General features: G+C 38.5%; 1 protein-coding gene across 2 annotated transcripts in view; it reads left to right on the top strand.

The window, feature by feature from the left end:
* SCFD2 (sec1 family domain containing 2) overlaps positions 1-21,158 on the top strand; it is a 199,878-nt gene that overhangs the window by 58,956 nt on the left and 119,764 nt on the right. For both annotated transcript variants that reach the window (XM_088130741.1, XM_088130747.1), the window contains exon 4: positions 10,154-10,329. In XM_088130741.1, coding sequence (XP_087986867.1) covers positions 10,154-10,329 — 176 coding nt within the window. The remainder of the gene's footprint in view (positions 1-10,153; positions 10,330-21,158) is intronic.

The following is a 21,158-nucleotide window of genomic DNA, read 5'->3' as shown; positions in this document are numbered from 1 at the left end:
AGAACTATGGACGGAGGTCCGTAACATTGTATAGGAGGCAGCAACTAAAACCATCCCAAAGAAAAAGAAATGCAAGAAAGCAAAATGGCTGTCTGATGAGGCTTTACAAATAGCTGTGGAAAGAAGGAATGCGAAAAGCAAGGGTGAAAGGGAAAGATATAAGCAACTGAATGCAGATTTCCAGAGAATAGCAAGGAGAGATAAGAAGGCCTTCTTAAATGAACAATGCAAAGAAATTGAGGAAAACAATAGAATGGGGAAGACTAGAGATCTCTACAAGAAAATTGGAGATATGAAAGGAACGTTTAGTGCAAAGATGGGCATGATAAAGGACAAAAAAGGCAGGGACTTAACAGAAGCAAAAGAGATTAAGAAGAGGTGGCAAGAATACACAGAAGAACTATACAAGAAAGATCTTAATGTCCCTGATGTCCATGCTGGTGTGATCACTGACCTTGAGCCAGACATCCTAGAAAGTGAAGTCAAGTGGGCCTTAGGAAGCATTGCTAACAACAAAGCTAGTGGAGATGACAGTATTCCAGCTGAGTTATTTAAAATACTAAAAGACGATGGTGTTAAAGTGCTGCACTCAATATGCCAGCAAGTTTGGAAAACGCAACAGTGTCCACTGGATTGGAAAAGGTCAGTTTATGTTCCAATTCCAAAGAAGGGCAATGCCAAAGAATGCTCAAACTATTGCACAATTGCACTCATTTCACATGCTAGCAAGGTTATGCTCAAAATCCTACAAGCTAGGCTTCAGCAATACATGAACCTAGAACTACCGGATGTACAAGCTGGGTTTCGAAGAGGCAGAGGAACTAGAGATCAAATCGCCAACATTCGCTGGATCATGGAGAAAGCACGAGAGTTCCAGAAAAACATCTACTTCTGCTTCATTGACTATGCAAAAGCCTTTGATTGTGTGGATCACAACAAACTGTGGCAAATTCTTAAAGAGATGGGAGTACCAGACCACCTTACCTGTCTCCTGAGAAATCTGTATGCGGGCCAAGAAGCAACAGTTAGAACCGGTCATGGAACAACCGATTGGTTCAAAATAGGGAAAGGTGTACGACAAGGCTGTATACTGTCACCCTGCTTATTTAATCTATATGCAGAGTACATCATGAGAAATGCCAGGCTGGAAGAATCACAAGCCGGAATTAAGATTGCAGGGAGAATCATCAACAACCTCAGATATGCGGACGATACCACCCTAATGGCAGAAAGTGAAGAAGAACTAAAGAGCCTCTTGATGAGGGTGAAAGAGGAGAGTGCAAAAGCTGGCTTGAAACTCAACATTAAAAAAACTAAGATCATGGCATCTGGACCCATCAATTCCTGGCAAATAGAAGGGGTAGAAATGGAAGCAGTAACAGACTTCATTTATTTGGGCTCCAAGATCACCGCAGACGGAGACTGCAGCCATGAAATTAAAAGACGCTTGCTCCTTGGGAGGAAAGCTATGGCAAGCCTAGATAGCATATTAAAAAGCAGAGACGTCACCTTGCCGACAAAGATCCGTGTAGTCAAAGCTATGGTTTTTCCAGTAGTAATGTATGGCTGTGAGAGCTGGACCATAAAGAAGGCTGAGCGCCGAAGAATTGATGCCTTTGAACTGTGGTGCTGGAGAAGACTCTTGAGAGTCCCCTGGACTGCTAGGAGGTCAAACCAGTCAATCTTAAAGGAAATCAACCCTGATTGCTCATTGGAAGGATCGATAATGAAGCTCAAGCTCAGATACTTTGGTCACCTAATGCGAAGAGAGATCTCTTTGGAGAAGACCCTGATGCTGGGAAAGATCGAAGGCAAAAGGAGAAGAGGATGGCAGAGGATGAGATGGTTAGATAGCATCCCTGAAGCAATGAGCATGAAACTGAGCAAACTCAGAGAGGCAGTGAAGGACAGGAAGGCCTGGCGCAATATGGTTCATGGGGTCACGAAGAGTCGGACACGACTTAACGACTAAACAACAACAAGCTGTGAAATGGGCTTGATGAATTGGAGGTATTTACTGGACCGGGCCGATCTACCATTTGAGGTGTGGACTGACCACAGAAACGTACAGGCTTTAAGATCCCCAAAGAAATTGTCTCCCAAAAGTTCGCTGGGCGGAGTTTTTCAGCTGGTTCCGGTTTACTCTGAAATACCTTCCAGGGGGAAGGGACTTTTTAGCAGACGCTCTTTCATGCCTGCCACAACATAATAGTCAAAGGGAGAAGGTTGTGTCAGCAATTATTCCGAACTGCCAAGAGGTGTTCGCTGCAGTAACCGGAGCACAAAGCAAAGGGGGAGAACCGCCCCAGGGACTACTGAAAGAAATTAACTCCCATATCGACAAAGATGAATGGTTCTTACAAAATAAAGCAGTCTTGGTGGAGCGGGAAGGAGCGTGGTGGTGGGGGGATAGACTGTTTGTTCCTGTCAGAGCCCGAAAAGAAGTGCTGGAAAGGAGCCATGACAGCAAAACGGCTGGGCACTTCGGCTTCGTGAAAACCCTCCACCTCATCCGGAGGCAGTTTTGGTGGCCAACCATCCAGAAAGATGGACTACGTGAACACAAGCCCCATGTGTGCGATGGCAGAAAGGCAAGGGGGGAAGCCCAGAGGATTGCTACAGTCCGTGGCGAACCTGACCAGACCCTGGGAAGAGATTGCAATGGTTTCATTGTCGATCTCCCAGAAAGTAGAAAGAGAACAGTGATTTGGACAGTTACAGATTTATTTTCCAAACAAACACATTGTATACCTTGCGAGGCAATCCCCTCAGCTTCTGAATTATCAACCCTGTTCATCCAACACATCCATTGACTCCATGGATGTCCCGAGAGAGTGATCAGCGACCGCAGAATACAGTTTACTTCAAAATTCTGGAGGGCGGTCTTAAAGCTGATTGGAACTAAACAGGGTCTGAGTTCGAGTTTTCATCCACAGACAGATGGGGTGAGTGAACGACGGAATGCTGGACTAGAGCAATATTTGCAGGGTTTCGTAAACTACCAACAGGACAATTGTGTTGACCTGTTGCCTTATGCAGAGGTTGCTTATAATAATGCTGTACAGGATGCCAGGAGGCATAGGGGGGACATACAATATTTAGTGCAATGGAAACATTTTCTAAAACCATTTGCTGAATGGGTAGCTAAGAAACATATGAAGGTACCAGACTTAATTAAGGAATTCATGGATAAGTGAAATGAATATATAATAAATTGACAGAAGGACTGTTCTACCAACACACATATGCTGATAGAAGAGCTGAAACAGATATGCAGGCTTAGGTGACACAGGAAAGTAATTCATTTACTATAATGCTTCAGTCCATGATCATCTGCTTTCAAGAAATTTCCTCTCATTGACTTCTTTGGTAAGCAGAGTATTAAAACATTATTTCTGTATTGTGACCTCCCCATGGAATAATGTATAATATAGTCACGGTATTCAGCTACCAGAATATAAATCCCACAGTAGGAGAGGATCAGATTATGATGATAATGAGACATGAGGGATGAGAATATAATTCTCTAGACTCACTGCAGTGACAAGGAACTGGAATAGAAACAGGTTATAAAAAGGGAAACACTTTACAGGAAAAGGCAATCTTTAACCTTTGATTCCTGCACAAACATGGACATTATTCCTCTTAGAACCCGAACAGGTAACCTGTCTGAGGACTTCAAGCACAAACACCAAGCAGTAATTTCTGCTCCAACAGGTGTATAAAAGGATTGGAGGGGGAGGGGGAGGGAAGGGAATCACATGCTGGGTATTTAACAGCCATATCTGTCTTTCATCACCTGTAACTATTTGTGATTATTTTGTTGCTTAAACGTTTGTCCCCCCCCCCCATAATAGAATTCCAGTTTAACCATAGCAGCTGATGGGTAAGCATTCGTGTTTTCTCTGTTCTTACAGGACCATTCCTGTATGCTTGGAGCAGAAAAAATTGTTTTGCATGCCTAGTTCATATGCGAAAGGGACATACATCATGGCTCTACTTCCAAGTTGACTTGCATGCATGGCTCACTCTATGTATTAATGCTGTAGAGGTCATATTTTCTGTGTCCTGAAATTGTTGCTAATGGTTTTAGATAAGCCATCCTCTCTGTTAGCTTAGCCCTCTCCTCTCCCCTCTCAAATAAGAGAATGATAATATATATGATTGCTAAGGTGATAATAGCAAGGCAGAGTATATGAAGATCTTCTGACACTGCAAAGTGCTGTATAAACATCAAGTAGTATTTATTATCATGATGGCATTCCACCAAGTTCTGTTTTCAAGTTTGTGAAATCTAACAGATCTGAGGCAAACGTAAGGAATCACTTAATTTGACAGTCAGCTGAAAGCTGGGGATTGTTGCATTCAAGCACCAACAAAAATTGAACTGAATTCAACACATTTGGCAACACCTGTATCCTCAGAAAAGGGGCTGTTGCATTTCTCCAAGTTTGCTCCCTATGAATTGATCCCAAAAGTCATCATGAATCAGAAATAATGTCCAGAAAACCTGCAGCTATTCAAACACTTTCAGCTGTGCTCTCTTGAGACTCTGCTCATTTTTAAAGTTTAGAGTAAAAAAACAGTGTGCTTTGGGATAATGAATTTTAGAGACATTACATTTTTAATACCAATCTGTCAATCAATCTCAGAGCATATAGTTTTCTTGTAATGATGTCTGTCCTACAGGATTAGGAGAAGGCTACCATGGAGATGTAACATCCACAAGATGTTTTTTGCATTATGATGAAAGAACATGAGTTCAGTATGAGGACTATTTCAAATGCAGGTTTCAGAATATACTCAGTCAAAAATTCAGAAAGATTCATGCCCCCGCTATTTTGATTTTTTAATTAAAAACAAAACCCTCATTTGTGACATCCCTGTGTCCCGTTTGCATTTAACTGAGCCAATGTGTTTTATGTATTTCGAAATTCAAGTTCAAGAGGTAGCTTTTAAGTAATATCCCTTTAAAAATATTAATAAAGTAACAAAGATTTTATCTTGGTTGTTCCCTTTGTCTTTCTCAACACAGCTCACACACACACACATTTCAAGAGAACAGAATTTTTATAAATCACATATAACCCTAGTATGATGAAAATATATATGATTCGCCTCATTGTTATCCACAAATTAACAATGCAGAAGTGTTTGGCGGGTATTTTCTTCACATGGTTTTTCCTTTGCTGTTTTATAGGGAATTTCCTTAAAAGAACTTTATGAATGTCCACCAGCTTGCCCAGACCTCTACTTTATGTAGGATTGGTGTATTTTAAGCTGGGGTTTCTGGCCAGTTGAAACTATAGATTCTAAAACCTGCTAGAAGGGAGAATAAACTCAGATGTATCCTCATTCAGCCTTATTCCACACTGGACAAGTTTAACTCTTAAAACCTGGAGGTGCCTTATTTTTCTCTGTATGTCACTGAATTCTGGGAAGATATTCTTCTGTGGTGTGGAAACCACAGAGCAAGAAAGTTTCATCGTTCTGCAGCTGATTTTCTTTTCCTTTGTTTCTTTGGGAGGGGGGAATTCAAGTCTTGTGAGCAGATGGAAAATATCTCTCAAGATAGAAGTCTCTTACAAAAACAAAGATGGGCTTCCTATTGTGCAAGAGTGAGAATATTACATATACTGTATCTATTGTTGTTATTATGATTAATATTTTGTATCTTTGAGTCAATCTTGACTCATGGCAATTGCTTGGACAAGTCCCATCCACATATATATAATACTACAGTATAGTAATTATAATATTGAGACTATTATAAGAGAGCCAGTTTGGTCTAGTGGTGTAGGCTCCAGGCTAGAAACCAGGAGACTGTGAGCTAGTCCCGCCTTAGGCATGAAAGCCGGCTGGGTGACTTTGAGCCAGTTGCTCTCAGCTCACGATGTCAGGCTCGGGCGACAAGTCGGTCAGTCAATTCCTGTCGCAACCAACAGATCAACATTTGGTTAATCAGAAAAAAAAAGCCCCTGCACCTGCAGGAAAAATGCTAGGAAGAAAAAAAATATTGAGACTATTATAAACACTGTACAGTAATTGCTTTTCATTGTTTTAGCTGTAATAATTGCTTTTGTTACTTTTTTTAGTTGTGTTTCCTTTCATTATTCATAATTTTATTTGCCTTTGGATTTTGCTTGTTTAGAAAGACAAATGCTGAGCAGTATGCTGGTGTTAAAACAAAGGAATAAAAACCCCTTTGAACTATTGTATAAATATTTGCAACGTAATACAGTACTAGTGCCTGCTTTTCTTCTTTTCATAATTGATCAGATCCAGCCATTATATTTGAAAGAAAACATTTGCTAGAGAGCTTTCTGAACCCTCAGTTTGAAGTTCAAAAGAAAAATTCATATTGTAGTCTCATCAGGAGTGGTATCTTTCTTGCATAGTAATAAGATTTGGAAGGATCTGGAGAAATCCCTTACCCACTATACCCGTGCTGTAGGAAGAGGAGATAATGATTATGTAAAATTTCTGCTTATAGATATGACATGTATCATCTGCATGGTAGCTAAATTTTAATTTGCTGCACCAAAATCAGTGCAACAGCTGAATATTATTGTTTTTCTTTTAAAGTATGTTTCATGTAATTTTCTGATCCTTGAGTGAAATAACACCAAATTGAATTCTGTAACCAACCGTTGTGAGATATTGTTCATCTGCCCATATGCAAATGAATTCAATCCTTGTCTCTATGGTCTCTTTTAACTGGACGGTGTTACATATTGTAGATTTATGCACTGCTGGTTTGCTATTTGTGAATTAGTCAGTTCTAACTCAAAAGTGGCAATAAGTAACTCAAACTCAATAATTAACTCAAACTCATTGTGAAAACACATAAAGAGAAATCATTCACTCAAAAAGCACTTGCACTTACAAGAAAGGAAAAGAATGGTCTTAGAGTGTTAAAGGGTTTTTTTAATAGATTATTTTACCCAAGTAAATAAAAAGATGCAGAAAATTCACTTTACAAGAAGAAAATAATTTAGTTAGCATGTTCATTACCCAGTATGTGGACTGGTACATACCTGTTGATTTTTTTTTTTTTTTTGGTCTGCACTCAGTCATTGCTGACCCTGCAGTGACTGCTTGGACGAGTCCTTGCAGTTTTCAAGGCAACTGTTTTTCGGAAGTGGTTTGCCAGAGCCTCCTTCCTAGGGCAGAGCCCAGCTGGCGAGCGCAGGAGGCGGGGTTTCCGTTGCTTCGCGCCCTTTTTGGGCGCGTGCGGTTTTTCGCGCTTACCGGCAACTGCTCCCAACTCCTTTTTTGCAAGGCGCCGCCAGCATTTTTCCTCCCACCGGAGTGAGAGTACCCATTTATCTACTCACGTAAGTTTTCGAACTGTTGGGTTGACAGGAACTGGGGAGGAAACAGGAGCTCACCCTGTTTAATGCGAAGGCTGGACTCAAACCGCTGAAGCGTCGACCATTTCTGGCCGGCAACTTTCAGCGTCATTAAGCCGCTGCGCCACCGCGTCCCCACCTGTTGATTACCTAAAACTAAATAAAAGAAAGATGTAGAGAAAGGAAATTGTGATAATTAAATATGAAATGGAAGATGGAGCTGGAGAAATTGATTAATTGATTGATTATGTGCCATCAAGATGTCAACTCTTAGTGACCACATAGATTTTCTCCATGACAGTTTGTCCCTAACCTGGTCTTTCAGGTATTCTGACAGCACACTCATCACCACTGTAACTGAGTCTCTCCAACTTGCTGCTGGTTGTCCTATTCCTGTCTTCCTGCTGGGGAAATATTAGGGTTATATGTCAGAGCATAAAAGGGAAGCTTGGGTGCTAGTGAAGACAAAAGCATAAATCAAATACAATAGATAAAGCAGATAAAAAATAGAGCAGAAGCATTGAATAACCATACCTTGTATGAAGTGTTCTACAAGATGGCTTCACTTTTTGACAATTCAAAGGAACTGATGTATATAGCACTGTTGTTGAGCTAAAATGTATATGAAGCCAAATAAATTGAAATCTGTAGAGATATACTCCTATATAGGAGCCAAGAAGCACTTTTCTGTACAGCATTCTGTAAGGGAGACTGAAGCAAATTATTATTAGGGATTTCCCTCTTCTTCAAGTTTGATTAAAACAGCATGAAAATTACCCAGTAGTTACATTTGGCAGCCAGTCATGCCAAAACATGGAAATAGTCAGTAGATTCAGTGGATAGGTTATCAGGGAATCATTTTTTTTTTTTTTTTGCTTGTTCATTCTAGCAGTTTGGAGGCTGCCTCCCTCTTGACTCTAAGCAGCTTACAATTAAAAAAGCGAAAACAATACCAACCCCCCCCCCCACAAACCATACGTGGCCTAAGTCAGACATATAAACAAACCCCAGTTCAACAGGGCTCCATTCTCAGCTTATACCTGGCCTAGGAAAATAATCAGGTCTTCAGTAGCTTCCTGAACATCATCAGGGTGGGAGCCATCCAGATTTCTGGAGGGATATTCCAAAGGGCAGGTGCTGTGACACAGAAAGCATGCTTCCTGGGCCCTGCTAGGCAACATTGCTTAATTAATGGGACTCAAAGCATGCCCACTCTGCCCAATGTCATCTGACAGACAGAAACAGCTGGAGACAGGTGGTCCCCAAATAAACTGGCCCTGTGCCATGAAGGGCTTTATAGGTGATAACAGTACTTTGAATTGTACCTGGAAGACTGCTAGAGTAAGTGGTTGTTCACATGTGCATAATGAACCATGCACACCACTGCCCACACCACTGCATTCTGGACCAGCTGTACCTTCCGAGTGGTCTTCAAGGGTAGCCCCATGAATAGCATATTACATTATCCATTTGTGAGGTGATCAGGGCACGAGTAACTGTCTGAAGGGCATCCAGGAAAGGACACAACTGGGCCACTAGATGTGCCTATGCAAAGGCCTTCTTGGACATGGTTACCACCTGCTCCTCGAATAAAGTATTCAAGATCTTTCTCAGTAGAAACCATGTGAGTCAATACAAGAAGCAAAGGTTTTGATCTGGAAAGACAAATTAGTACCCAGTTTATGGCAAAGGTAGTACTAGATAGATTGATTAGGAACTAATGAAGGAATGCCAAGTCAATTTCCTAAGCCCAATGTATACAGGGTTGGGCAAGGAATGGGTAAGAAGAGAAATATCAGAAAAAGACCCTATACTCAAGAGGTAGTCATAGTTTTTTGTTTTTGTTTTTTAAAACAAGGCTTTAACAAAGGACTTAATAAGTTTGTACTGTATTCAAGATTGGTCCAAAAAGGTTGGTCCAAAAAGTTCTGGGTACTAATCCTTCCTCCTCCATGAAGTTATTTGTTCCCATATCAGATGGATTTGCAACCCATGAATGAAATTAGCATTTCAAAGTTTTCCTTATGATTTGTAGGCAGATTGGTTGCTTGTGATTAGAAAATTTTTTACTATAAATAAACTCTAAATTAATTAGTAGAAGAATGCACACCCTTGTCTTTAATTCAGTCAATAGAAATATGTAAGCCTTAATAACTGAGACATTTTGTTCCTTGCAATCTTATCAACTTTTCCTAGTTGGGCTGCCAGAACAAAATGAACTTTTTAAGATTTTGGATAATATTTAAGCAAAATAAAAGGCAATAAAATATCAGGAAACAAATCAAGCATATGTGATTTCCTCTGTAACTTGGCTTTGGATTTATTTTGTTCATATTGGAGCACCAAAAGCAGTTTCTTTAACAGAGTTCATAGTTCTGTTGTCCTTGTGAATCATCACTTAAGCTTGTAATGAGCTCACAGATATACTGCTTTCTGTTGTTGGCCTGTACAATAGAATTAGTGTGTGTATCCTCCCTCCCTCCCTCCCTCCCTCTCTCCCTCCCTCCTTCCGTCGGCTTATTATAATTATAAAAAGGAAGGGACTTTGGGGGATGTGTGCTAATTTACATCTTGAAAACCATCCAATGATTACTGAGGAATGATCCTTTTATAAAGTGTCAGAAGAGGGTCATGATGATGTAGAAAAATGACTTACTGTATATGGAATAAATGAGAAATATTATTTGCTGCATGAAAAATATTTGCCTAAGTATATCTGGCCATGAGTGACATTTCCCATTTGCTTTACTCATACACTCTTGAGAATGACTGTGATATATTTGTTTCCCCCTGCACCACAGGGAGAGTCACCCCAGAACAGCTCGGCTCGTATATCCAGCTCTTCAAAAAAAAATTTGACGCTCTAGAAAGTCATTGTGGGATTTTGCAGATTGCACTGGCTGTTGTACAGACTCTAAAAGACCCTCAGAATGCCAAATGGGACAACTTCTTAGCCTTTGAACGGCTATTTGTACAGGTACAGTATAATCTGAACTTTATAACTTCTTAGGAGTAGATAATGCTTAAGCTGCTATCTTATTTTACTCCTTATGTGTAGGCAACAATTAAGGCTCTTATTTCTTTTGCTTCCTTTAAGTAGGCAGTACTTAAAACTCTCACTTTTTTATACTTCTTCACACATACACACCAATTTTCCTTCTTGCAAAAGCTCAGAGCTCTTTAGCACCACCAGTTTTTCCATTCCCCAGCCCTTAAAAACCAAAGTGGAGATGACTTGAGCTGCCTACCTCAAAAGGGAGAGCTTAAACACCACAACAAGCCAGAAGAGAGTCCCTGCCAGTGCCGGATGAGAAGAGTCCCTGCCAGTCAGGAATGGATTACATTGAGGTTTTATAGAACTGCAGCACTTCAGGGGGAAAAATAGCTTTGCTGCAGTTTGCATACACTGCAGCAGAACTAATGATAACTGGGCTTATTCTGAACATTCTGATGCATGGTTTGCCTGAAGTCCTTGTCGCTGTCTGGAGTAAGGGGGCTGCCATGGCCTTGGATTGAATTACACTTGGGTGGCCTTGCTCTGTTTGTAGATCCCAGAGAGCTCCCTGGTTCCCTGGGGTGTTCCAGAAAATGAAACCATAGAAAAAACTCCTAGAGTGCCACTGGAATAAAACAAGGAGTGATCAAACATGGGTCAGATCCTTTCTTAAGGTCTTTCTTAGTTTGTGGCAATAGCCAAATCCATTCTAGGGAAGGAGGGACTGGAGGAACATCTACAAGGCTGCTGTGAAGACTAAGTGTCTATCAGATAAAATTGCTCAGATTCATTCTAGGTTGGACTCTGTGCAGGCCCCTTGTAGACAACTGGAACTCGATCTGATGTAATTATCTGGGATAAATTTGAACCTGCTAGTCCAAGGATTTGGACAGAGACCTGAAGACTATATGTGCAGCCACCAGTATGTTAAATTCACACCCCCCTGGGTTGGTTAAGGCCTCCCAGGAGGTGACATATAGTTGGATCCAAGAAGTAGTAAATGCTTTTTTTCAGGGAGGGAATGGTACTTTACCATTCTAAAAAAGGCTGTGGTCTGTCTGCTTCTCAAGAAACCTTCCTTGAATCCAACAATTATGGACAATTTTCATCTGGTCTCCAATATTCCCTTTTTGGGGAAATTTGTTGAGAAGATGGTTGGCTTGCAGCTAGAGTGAGTCCAGGATGAAATGGATTATCTAGACCCTTTCCAGTCAGGGTTCAGACTGAGAAACAGCACTGATACAACATTGATCAAATTTTTAGATGATCTCTGGTAGGACTGGGACAGAGGAAGTACATATATTATAGCTGGTCTTGATCTCTTAGTGGCTTTTGATACCACGGATTGTGGTATCCTTCCGGATCAGCTTCAGGGTTTTGGAATGAGAGGTATGGTGTTATACTGGTTCTCTTCCTTCCACCCTAGCTGTTTCCAGTTGGTGTTGCTGCAGAAGAGAGATTTAGTTCAAGCCCCCTGCATTGCAGTATTCATAATGGTTACTCATGTACTAGTCACCTCCTGTCTAGACTGCTGCAATGCACTGTACATGGGGTTGAAAACCTTGTAGAAGCTGCAGTCCAGAATGCAACAGTGTGAGCAGTTATGGGTGCACTTTGTAGACCATCAGGACCGTGTCTACTATATTGTATTGTACTGTATTGTATTGTTATTTCCTTCTTTTCATGTTTCTTCAAATCGTAAGTTGCCCAGAATTGATCTTGCAAATTGGGAAGCTATATAAATCTAATTAATAAATAACAATAAAGAAAATTAATTCCCAGACTTTGCCAATATCTTGAGAATGTGCTGGTCCAGAGCTGATTTCAAACTGCCACAAAGACCCCATGTAAAAATACCATTGGAGAGACAGTCTATCATCAAGACACTATCCAGGTCCCAAGTTTGCTTCTGTAAGATCTTCAATAGTTAAAAAAATAACTGGATCCAATCTCATCTAGGTAAATCTGTTTGAAGTCCAAATAAACTCAGTGGGAGAGTTAAGCTTGTACTTAAATCGCTACCACTAAAATCCATCTAACTCAGCCTGCAGTTCCATATTAAGTACGTTTGAACTTAGCAGAGCTTCTTTCCAAACATCCATGCATAGAATTAGGTGGCCTGGCTGTGGCTAGACCATGCTAATGTTGTCTGAAGCATGAGTGTTCTGTTTGTAATTTTAATGGAACAAACGTGAACATACAGTACTGTGTAAACAATTCATTAAAAAAAAAAGCAGTGTTTTTGCATTTACAAGTAAGGAAAAATACAGAAAAAAGAAAATAGTAGTACTAAATACTTTCCTAATCATCTGTCTCTGGGTTTTTACCCATTATGTTTCAATTTTTTTAATAGGTCAGGAATTGCAACTGAAGTCAGCTTTCCCATTCAGCATTGTAATTATCTCCTGTGTAAACATTCATTTTCTTTAGTCAAACATTGCATTACATGATCCATAAGGCTTGCAATTTTCTATCTTCTGAAGTAGGACACAGTGCTATTTCAAGTCTAGAATAGGGAAGCATGTGGCTTAAGGAAAAAGTTCAAGCTTAGTAATTGGATAGTCCATCTCTAAAAATTTCTGGGTCACAGAAAGCTTCCTTATGAATATAAACTAGCAGGAGCAGTGTCAGCAGGGAAAGAGGGCATATTGATCAATATTGTAATTATTTTATACGATTGTTATCTTTAGTATTAATATGCACTGATTCTTGTAGTTGTCTCGCACAATTTTGGTTTTGTTAAATGCCTTAAACATAGTGATAAAGAAGCAGGGTAATCATAGCATTTATTTATTTGTACAAGATTTTCATATTGCTCCACATCAAAAAATTGAACATGGTGCTGTTACCTCTTTACATTCCTTCCTTGATAATTCAAGAAGAAGAAGAAGAGACTTACTTGATAATTCCATAACCAGAGTTTTACATAAGAAGACACACTGGCATCAATCATTCTAAATTCTGGTTTTCGGGAAGGAAGAAAAATTATATAGAAAGATCATGGGAATCACTGGAAAAATAAAGCATGAGCCAGAAATAGAGCTGTCATAGCCAGACCCTAGAGTGCAGTGGAAAAATCTGTTTTTAACAGAGTGCTGTATTCAAAATGTCACAATGTACTTTGGAATAGCACTCATCAGAATTTAGAGTAGATGATATCTAAGGGCTTCTAAATTATATGGACATACCTGAGAGCCATATAATATCTAGCACCAAGTATCTTCTTCCCTTCTTTATTTTATTTATTTATTTATTTTTCAAATTTGTATGAAAGAAGCCCCAGTTTGACCTTAGGACTGTTGTTGGGCTTATCAGAACGATATTTATTTGTGTCAGTTTCCAAAGGGTTGGAATGCAATGCCAAGATATTTGAAAGAGGAAACCGGGTCTATATTACTATTGTTTATTTGCCATTGATGTTTGTGGCATGTAAATCTCTTTGAGAAACCATGATTTGGGTTTTAGAATACTGTAGTTAGTTCTGAGCTTTTCCTCCCTGCAGTAGTTCATCAGAGCCCACAGACCTCTGACACCAACCTGAATTAAGGAAATCCATCTTGTGGATCAGCTTTATCAGCAACATATAGTTAATTAATAAGTACCTCTATATAATAGTATTTAAGAGAGATAAACATTAATTTTGCAGGTGAATAGTCTTGACAGGCTAGACATTCGATGGTCTTAAGAAAGAAAAACTAAATTTAATTCAGTAAACTAATTACTGAATGTGTGTATAGCATTTTTTTAACTGGTTAGTATCACATACTAATTTTATTACAGTCAGGCTTATAGACACATTGACTTACAAGGAATAGACACATGTGCATTACACCTCATAAACATCTACTGACTTTTGAAAAAAAAATTACATTTTTATGCTTGATAGCATAGGCTAATGCTCTTGAGTTAACTTCTACTGCAGATGATATTTTGAAATTGCAAAACTTCCAGAGATAACAGAAATATGTTTTACATAATTAGGGTTAGGGTTAGGGTCTTGAAATATCCCATTTCAAATGTTCAGATTCCTCTAGTTTCCATAAAGTACAAAACAATTAAGTTGATGTGAAATAATGACAGTCCTCCTTCTGGCATCAAATAACATTTTAGTTTCTTTTAAAAATTTTATTAACTCAAATTTTAATTGATGGATCAAAGGGAATCAGTTCCACAAAATTGGCACTAGGTGCCTGAAAACCCAACGACAAGATGTTGCTGTCCCGGTGAATGGAATGACAATATCTTCTGATCTACTGAAAAGAAGTAACATCATACTAACTGATGGAAAACATGCAACCTGAAAGGCAATATTGAAACCATGAAAGTAACAACAAACAGTTCAAGTAGAATTACAAAATGTAGTCATCCAAAGCATGAAAAGCTGCCACAAGATTAGAAAGAACAAGCACAGATGATCAGTGATTCACCTTAGATGAATCATTTAAGATATAAGATATTGTTGACATAGTTGAATGTCCCATTCAGAAACCTGACTGCAAGATTATTGTCAGAAAAATGAAGGAGAAAATGAGAGAGAGCAATTCTGTGAAGAATTTTAGAAAGGAATGAAAGTAGGAACACTGGACAAAATCTGGAACATAGAGAAAGTTCAAGAGAGGCCTTTTTTAAAACAATGGGCATAGAGAAATTGGCTGTGGAGTGCCTAAACAGCTTAACCCCACTGCTTCCTAAAACCTCATAATCTTAAAAGTAAAATAATAAACAAAAATCACCTGCAGTAAGAGAGAAAGAAGTTTCACAATGATATGTGGAGGATTTATGGACCTACTTGAAGAACTTAAAATAATTTTTTAAAAAGCTGATAGTATAATGTATGTTGCAGAACGATAGTTTTGCTTCATCAGGCACTGCATGTAATGACTAACCAGATGTGGATGAAGATTCTTAGAAGGTATCTGCTTGACTGTGGGAGGATCCAGTGAGCCAAGAGCTGACTTGGTGGCCAGGTTAAAGGAATCATATTCTGCTAATTCTGCTGTCCCTCCAATATTAGTATCTGACAACTGTAGGACTGCAAGCTGTGCCAAAGATGTGGAAGAAAATTGAATTGCTGGCTATTGTATAAAGTACCAAAGGGGATGTTGAGAACCCTTGGGGGGGAAATTGAAATGCTGTAAATAAATCTTTCAATGTCAAAGTCTTATCATAAGACCAAACAAGATTCAAGACACTCCTTCATTCATGGGGGAGAGAGAGAGAGGTTCAAGAAAAGTGAAATTATAAAAAGCTAAAAAGCCAAAAAAATTCCATCCAGTTATAATAGTTCTTAGATTTGGGCATACTAGGTCCAATCTTTTTTGTTTGCTTTTTTCTGCATCGGATATGTGTAACACAGCTTGTTCTTTAAGGCCCCAGTTTCAGGGATAGTTTATGAGTATGGTTAGTAGAAGAACACTGCTGGATGCAAGAAAAATATTTTTTTTAGTAACTAGAACCCGTTATGTAGTGGGTTTCCTTTTTCTCTTTTGCTTTCTCTCTTGCTTGCATTTTGGCCGCCTAGAAGGTAATGACAAACATTTTCCATCTTGTTGCAAAGACTACATGAATCTGTCCTTGAAATCATTAAGGGTTGAAGTCCATTTGAGACAGGCTTTACAAAGTGTTGGAACAAGAGAGGATGAGTAAATCCTAAAATAGTATCTCTTTTCCCATAACATGTTGCTTGTAGTTAAAAATTATATTATTGTGCTACTTTTTTAAAAACGGCGTTGTTTAATTTGCAAGGAAAACCACATGCATTGGCCACAAGCTGAAGAAGCAAATTTGCTCATTGATGGATTAATGTTGAGAGAACAATTTTGAACTTCAGATCATGAAGCATTTACAAAGACTACCTTGGTAACAAGAAGTCATTAACTTCTCCTAAAACTCTTCTTAATGGTGAAGTAATTCCTTCCCTTCCACCCTCACCCCAGAGTTACATTCAGAGCCTGGAAGAACAAAATAATTTAAAGCAGACACACTTGCAGGGGAGTATTGACAGATGGCTGGAGGAAGCTCCTCTATCTGCTAATTGCCTCATGTAAGAAGTCCTATGGATTCCCTTATAAGGTCATGTGCTTTGTCTTTGGATTGAAGCTGTTCTATTCACTTTGAAGTTTATATACTGCAGGTATACTAGATATCCACTTGTATGTACTTAGGTATTTAAATAATGTTACTGATTTTAATTTTTAATCCATTTATAGGTAACACCATCTTATTTGGTGATTCAGAATGTTACAAGCATTCTTGATTATGGTCATTTTGAAGAAATGATCAGGGGAAAGAACTTCTTCCTGATTTAATAATAAACTTAAATTCCCTTTTGCAACCTGACTTTTGACATAGCAAGGAGTCCAGAATGAAAATCAGAGTGGAGGGAAGGTATTGACAGAAATGTGTGTTTAATTAGGTCCTATAAAAGAGATTTTTCAGGTAAAAAAATATGAGGTTGAAAAGTTCACATGGAACTTCATCTCAGTTCTTCTAGCTTACATTTGGGATCTTGGTATATTCAAGCATCCATTTCTGCATAGTTAATGTCAAGGACATCCATTAACATAACTTCAGCTAAACTAAACCATTTTCCAGCATTTTAATTTATTGCATCTCTGCATTTTGAGTGGCGAGATACTTCAAGAAGTTAGCCAATGGAAAACATACGTTTACCTCTTTGGCTTAGTTTGTTTATAATGTGGACATATATAGACTTCATATATATGAATTATATCTGCTGAATACACAAGTACAAGAAACAATTAGTGTAGCAATAATGAATAGCTTTATTTTGTTTACTTGTAAATTTCACAGCAAGAACAAAATAGCTAGCTGAGCAGGGGAAGAACAATAGTTCAATAGTAAAGCTTAAATTCCAACGGCAATATCTTCATGCAGAGCTGGAAAAAAATCTTGTCTGAAATCCTGTAGAGCTGATCCCAATAAATGTTGACAGTGTTGGGCATGATGGACCAATTATTTTACTCAGTTTAATGTAGTACATTCTGTTCATAGGTAGCTATTTCTCCTTATTTTGATCCATGCATACTGTAAAACATGAGTAATTAAAAGTATAGGATACTGTATTTGTTACATATATACCAATGGACCATCCCTCTTGAGCAGTGTGATGAATGTTGCTAATGCCCAATTTGACAACGTCTGGCAATACACATTAGATATTTTCATCTGGCGCTTTTAGCTCTATGTCCAGTATATGTAGAATTGAACTTGTTTCTCTGATTTTATCCACTATCATTATATCCAGCTTGCTGACTTTGAAACTGAGGTGTTTCAAGTTCGTTAGTAATATGCTGTCTGAAGGGGATAAGTTGAACAGCTCATGAGGCAAACATATTATGGCACTGTCGATGCCAAATATAATTCTTCAGAACTCAGTGAAGGTGGTCTACTTCAAAGGGATAATAGATCTGAAGAGCTTGTGGGTGTAGATGTAGAATTTTCCCTGGGCAGAGAATGCTACATGCTGTCACTTGTATTTCTTTTATTGTTAATGAGTTGGTGTCAAGGTATCTTCTCTGAAGGATTCATGCTCACTTATTCAATATTCATGTCAGTGTTCAGGAAATTGTTGAAGATGTAGAACACCATAAATGAAAGGAACAGATTTCATGGCCTGAGATTTGTCTAAATCTCAGATATAGGAGAGAACATAAGGAACCTTTGGGTTGTATCTTACTACTCCTAAGATAAACTCTTTCCCATGATCATAAAATAAATAAGATTTGTTTTATTTAGCTGACTAATTGTGCAAGAAAATGTGTACCTTTTTTGGAAAAGATCTGAGTAGAACCATAAAGGAGTAAGAGGTCCTTGAGCTCTGAATTTCTATCCAGCTTTCACTGCAAAAATATTTTAGGGGAGAACCATCCAATATTGCCAAACTTCCTTATGCTTTTCTGTACGTATGTGTTTACAACTTAATTTCAGTTGATTTGGCTTTAAAAAGAAATTCAGAGAGCATCTTCAGCTCATGATCTCATTCAATCAGTGATTGCAGTATGACAATGGCAACTCAGGCTTACCTATCTATGACATCACTTAGAATCCATGATTCCATCATCCTTGCATGAATGGGAATCAAGAGGGAATGAATCCCTGTTGTCTAGATGGCTGTGCAAATACTGTCTCTCTTGCATTATTATCCTTGCTACTAACTTTGGTAGTTGCACATGACTGGGATACAAATTAGGAGATGAGAGTGCTATTTATGGTACCTTCAGCTCCTGAACAAAAGGCAAGATAGAAATCTAGTAAGTAAGCTAGTAAGTCAATAAATATTTTTTGTGGCCATAATAATGACTTATAGCTACATTTTGTTGCATGCTCAAATGTCATGTTTTACTACCATTAGTTATGTGGGATTGACAAAAGTTGCCTTGGCAGTAGTACATATTGTCTTTCCTCGGACACTTATTCCTTTGTAGTTGTACTGTGTCTACTTTATTTAAGGTCAAAAATCAGCTATCCCTTAAATATTGTACACAATTAAAAAGAGATAATATCAGAAGAAGAAAAAAGCATAATTCAGTCAGTGTGGTAGACTAGGTGGACTATTTCCTAGCCTAGATGGTATGTGTACTTCTGAGATGAGGGGAGCCAAGACTAGCTGGCATTGCTTTTCTGTGGTAGTGCCATTGCCTTGGAATGTCCTTCCCTTGGGGATCAGACCAGCCCTTTCCCTGCTGGCTTTCAGGAAATTATTGAAAACCAATTAATTTTGGAGAGCATGTTGTTGAACTACTGCATTGCACCATTTTGACTGCTTTTTTACTTTTCTTGTAATTTCTTGTGTTTTTACCATGGATGTTTTCATTGTTACATGTTGTATATTTTGTAGGCTACCAAGAGTTGCCTGCTAGCAACGGGATATAAGTTTAATTAATTAATGGAGGCAGAAATTTGCAGAATAGAATGGGGTACATATTATGAAAAGTGCTTTTAGGGCTTATGGAGGAAGGCAAAACATTCCTATACCCATTTCAGTATTGTTGCTTATTGACTAGACCAGATGCATCTTTTTGATGCCAATATAGAAGGTATATTTTCCTGTAGAACCATAAGACAAGTTGCCCACCATTGTTGTTGGAAAAGATCCGTGGAATTTTGGCTGTACTCATGATAATTGAATGCCTGCTTTGTTTGGAATTATAAACACACACAGTGACACAAAATCATTTTTAAAACTTTTTCCCTCTTAAATTATGTTTCTGCTCTACTAAACTGTTTCTATATTCACAAAACTTTGGGTTCACAAAATTGTACTATTAACCCAAAATATAATTGTGTTTATATTTTGGGTTAATAGTACAATCATTAATTTTCCTTCATCCTCCCTAAGTTTCAGAGAATCCAAGAATGGAACCCAAGAATAAGAAAGAGATCACCAATTAGCCCTGCCGAAGTCAAAACTAAGCACCACTGTTTGTGCTGGAACATATGCCCTTTGTCTATTATAGAGATTCATCAGTAGCCTGATTCTAGTATCGAGACCTGGCAATGAGGGATTTTTCCCCTTCTCAAAGGGAATGAAAAGCATTCGTGATGGCTGGGCTTACTGGTGCCAATTTGTTTCCTGACTTGACACTTCCGCCAAGGGACATAAAGCATAAAAAAACTCTGTTTGAGGAAGAAAATTGTGGCACTTATAAATATTTGCCTATGCAAAATCTTTTGCAAACTTCTCTCTCTTCCCTTAAAATATAAAGGACATACTTTATTTCAAAGATTACACATGCTGTGTGTATGTGTATTAGAAATAATTCGTTTCCAGATTCTTTCTGTTATGTGGCTGGTATTAGTCAGAAGGAATGTGTATGTACACGCACGCACACACACACACTCCTTCTCCAGCCACATAACAATGACTAATGCCTTTCACCCATTATGGTTAGTCAAGCTCTACACTGTGTAGTAAAGAGTTAATGAAAGCAAGGGAAAAAATGCATTCCTGCTGAAATTTAGCATCAAGTTTATTATGTCTGGAAAATTATGCTACAACAGAAATTTAATATAAAGAAATATTTTTCCTTCATTGAACTTACTCTGTCATGTGAGCAACTTGGTGCAATACTGCCATCTCCTGACTTTGTCCTTTTTAAGGAAGATGAAAGATTCATTCACCTTTGAATGGGGTTTTCATCACAAGTACACGTTTCACTTGCACAAAGGGAGAATAAGTATGTTTTACTGGGAAAAGTTAAAGAATGAAGAAAACAGTAGTGTTCTTAACTTATCTTGCTTTACATTACACACATGTGCATGATGTGCCAGGGTGTGTAATTAACTGATTTGGGGGTGTCCTTTTCAGATAATCACTGTGGAAGCAACAGGAACAGAATGGCTAGCAATACAGAAAATTGTAATCTGATTAGTTTTCTCTTGTACTTGTTTGTGCTTTTATACAGGGAAAAAAATAGAGTTGTGCAGAATGTTACACAACTGCAGCCAAGACAAATAAAGCCATTTGCAAAACCTTTTGTCTTGTTTCTCACAAAACCACAATTCTCACAAGTCCTGTATAAGAGTTTTAAAATTATTTTGTGCGTGCAACGTAGGCTCCTGATATTGTGCTTTCCGCTTCTGTTTTGAACAAGGATTGTTTCCCTTTCAACAACCATCAATGACATTTTTGTTGGCAATGCATCATTTTTGCAATGGCAAAACAAGTCAAACCCCACTTTTCATATGAATCATTGTTAAAGTCAGCAGTAATCCACTGTGTAAAATCTACTCATAAAAGCTGGGAGGAGGGAATGAGGATCAAGCCTGGAACACATTAAATTAGTTCC

Source organism: Python bivittatus, unplaced genomic scaffold (genome assembly GCF_059951505.1).
Source record: "Python bivittatus isolate LINGU-HERP-01145 unplaced genomic scaffold, Pbiv_v1 ctg000070_np1212, whole genome shotgun sequence".
NCBI classification, from domain to species: domain Eukaryota; kingdom Metazoa; phylum Chordata; class Lepidosauria; order Squamata; family Pythonidae; genus Python; species Python bivittatus.
This window is presented reverse-complemented; position numbering and strand designations above follow the sequence as displayed.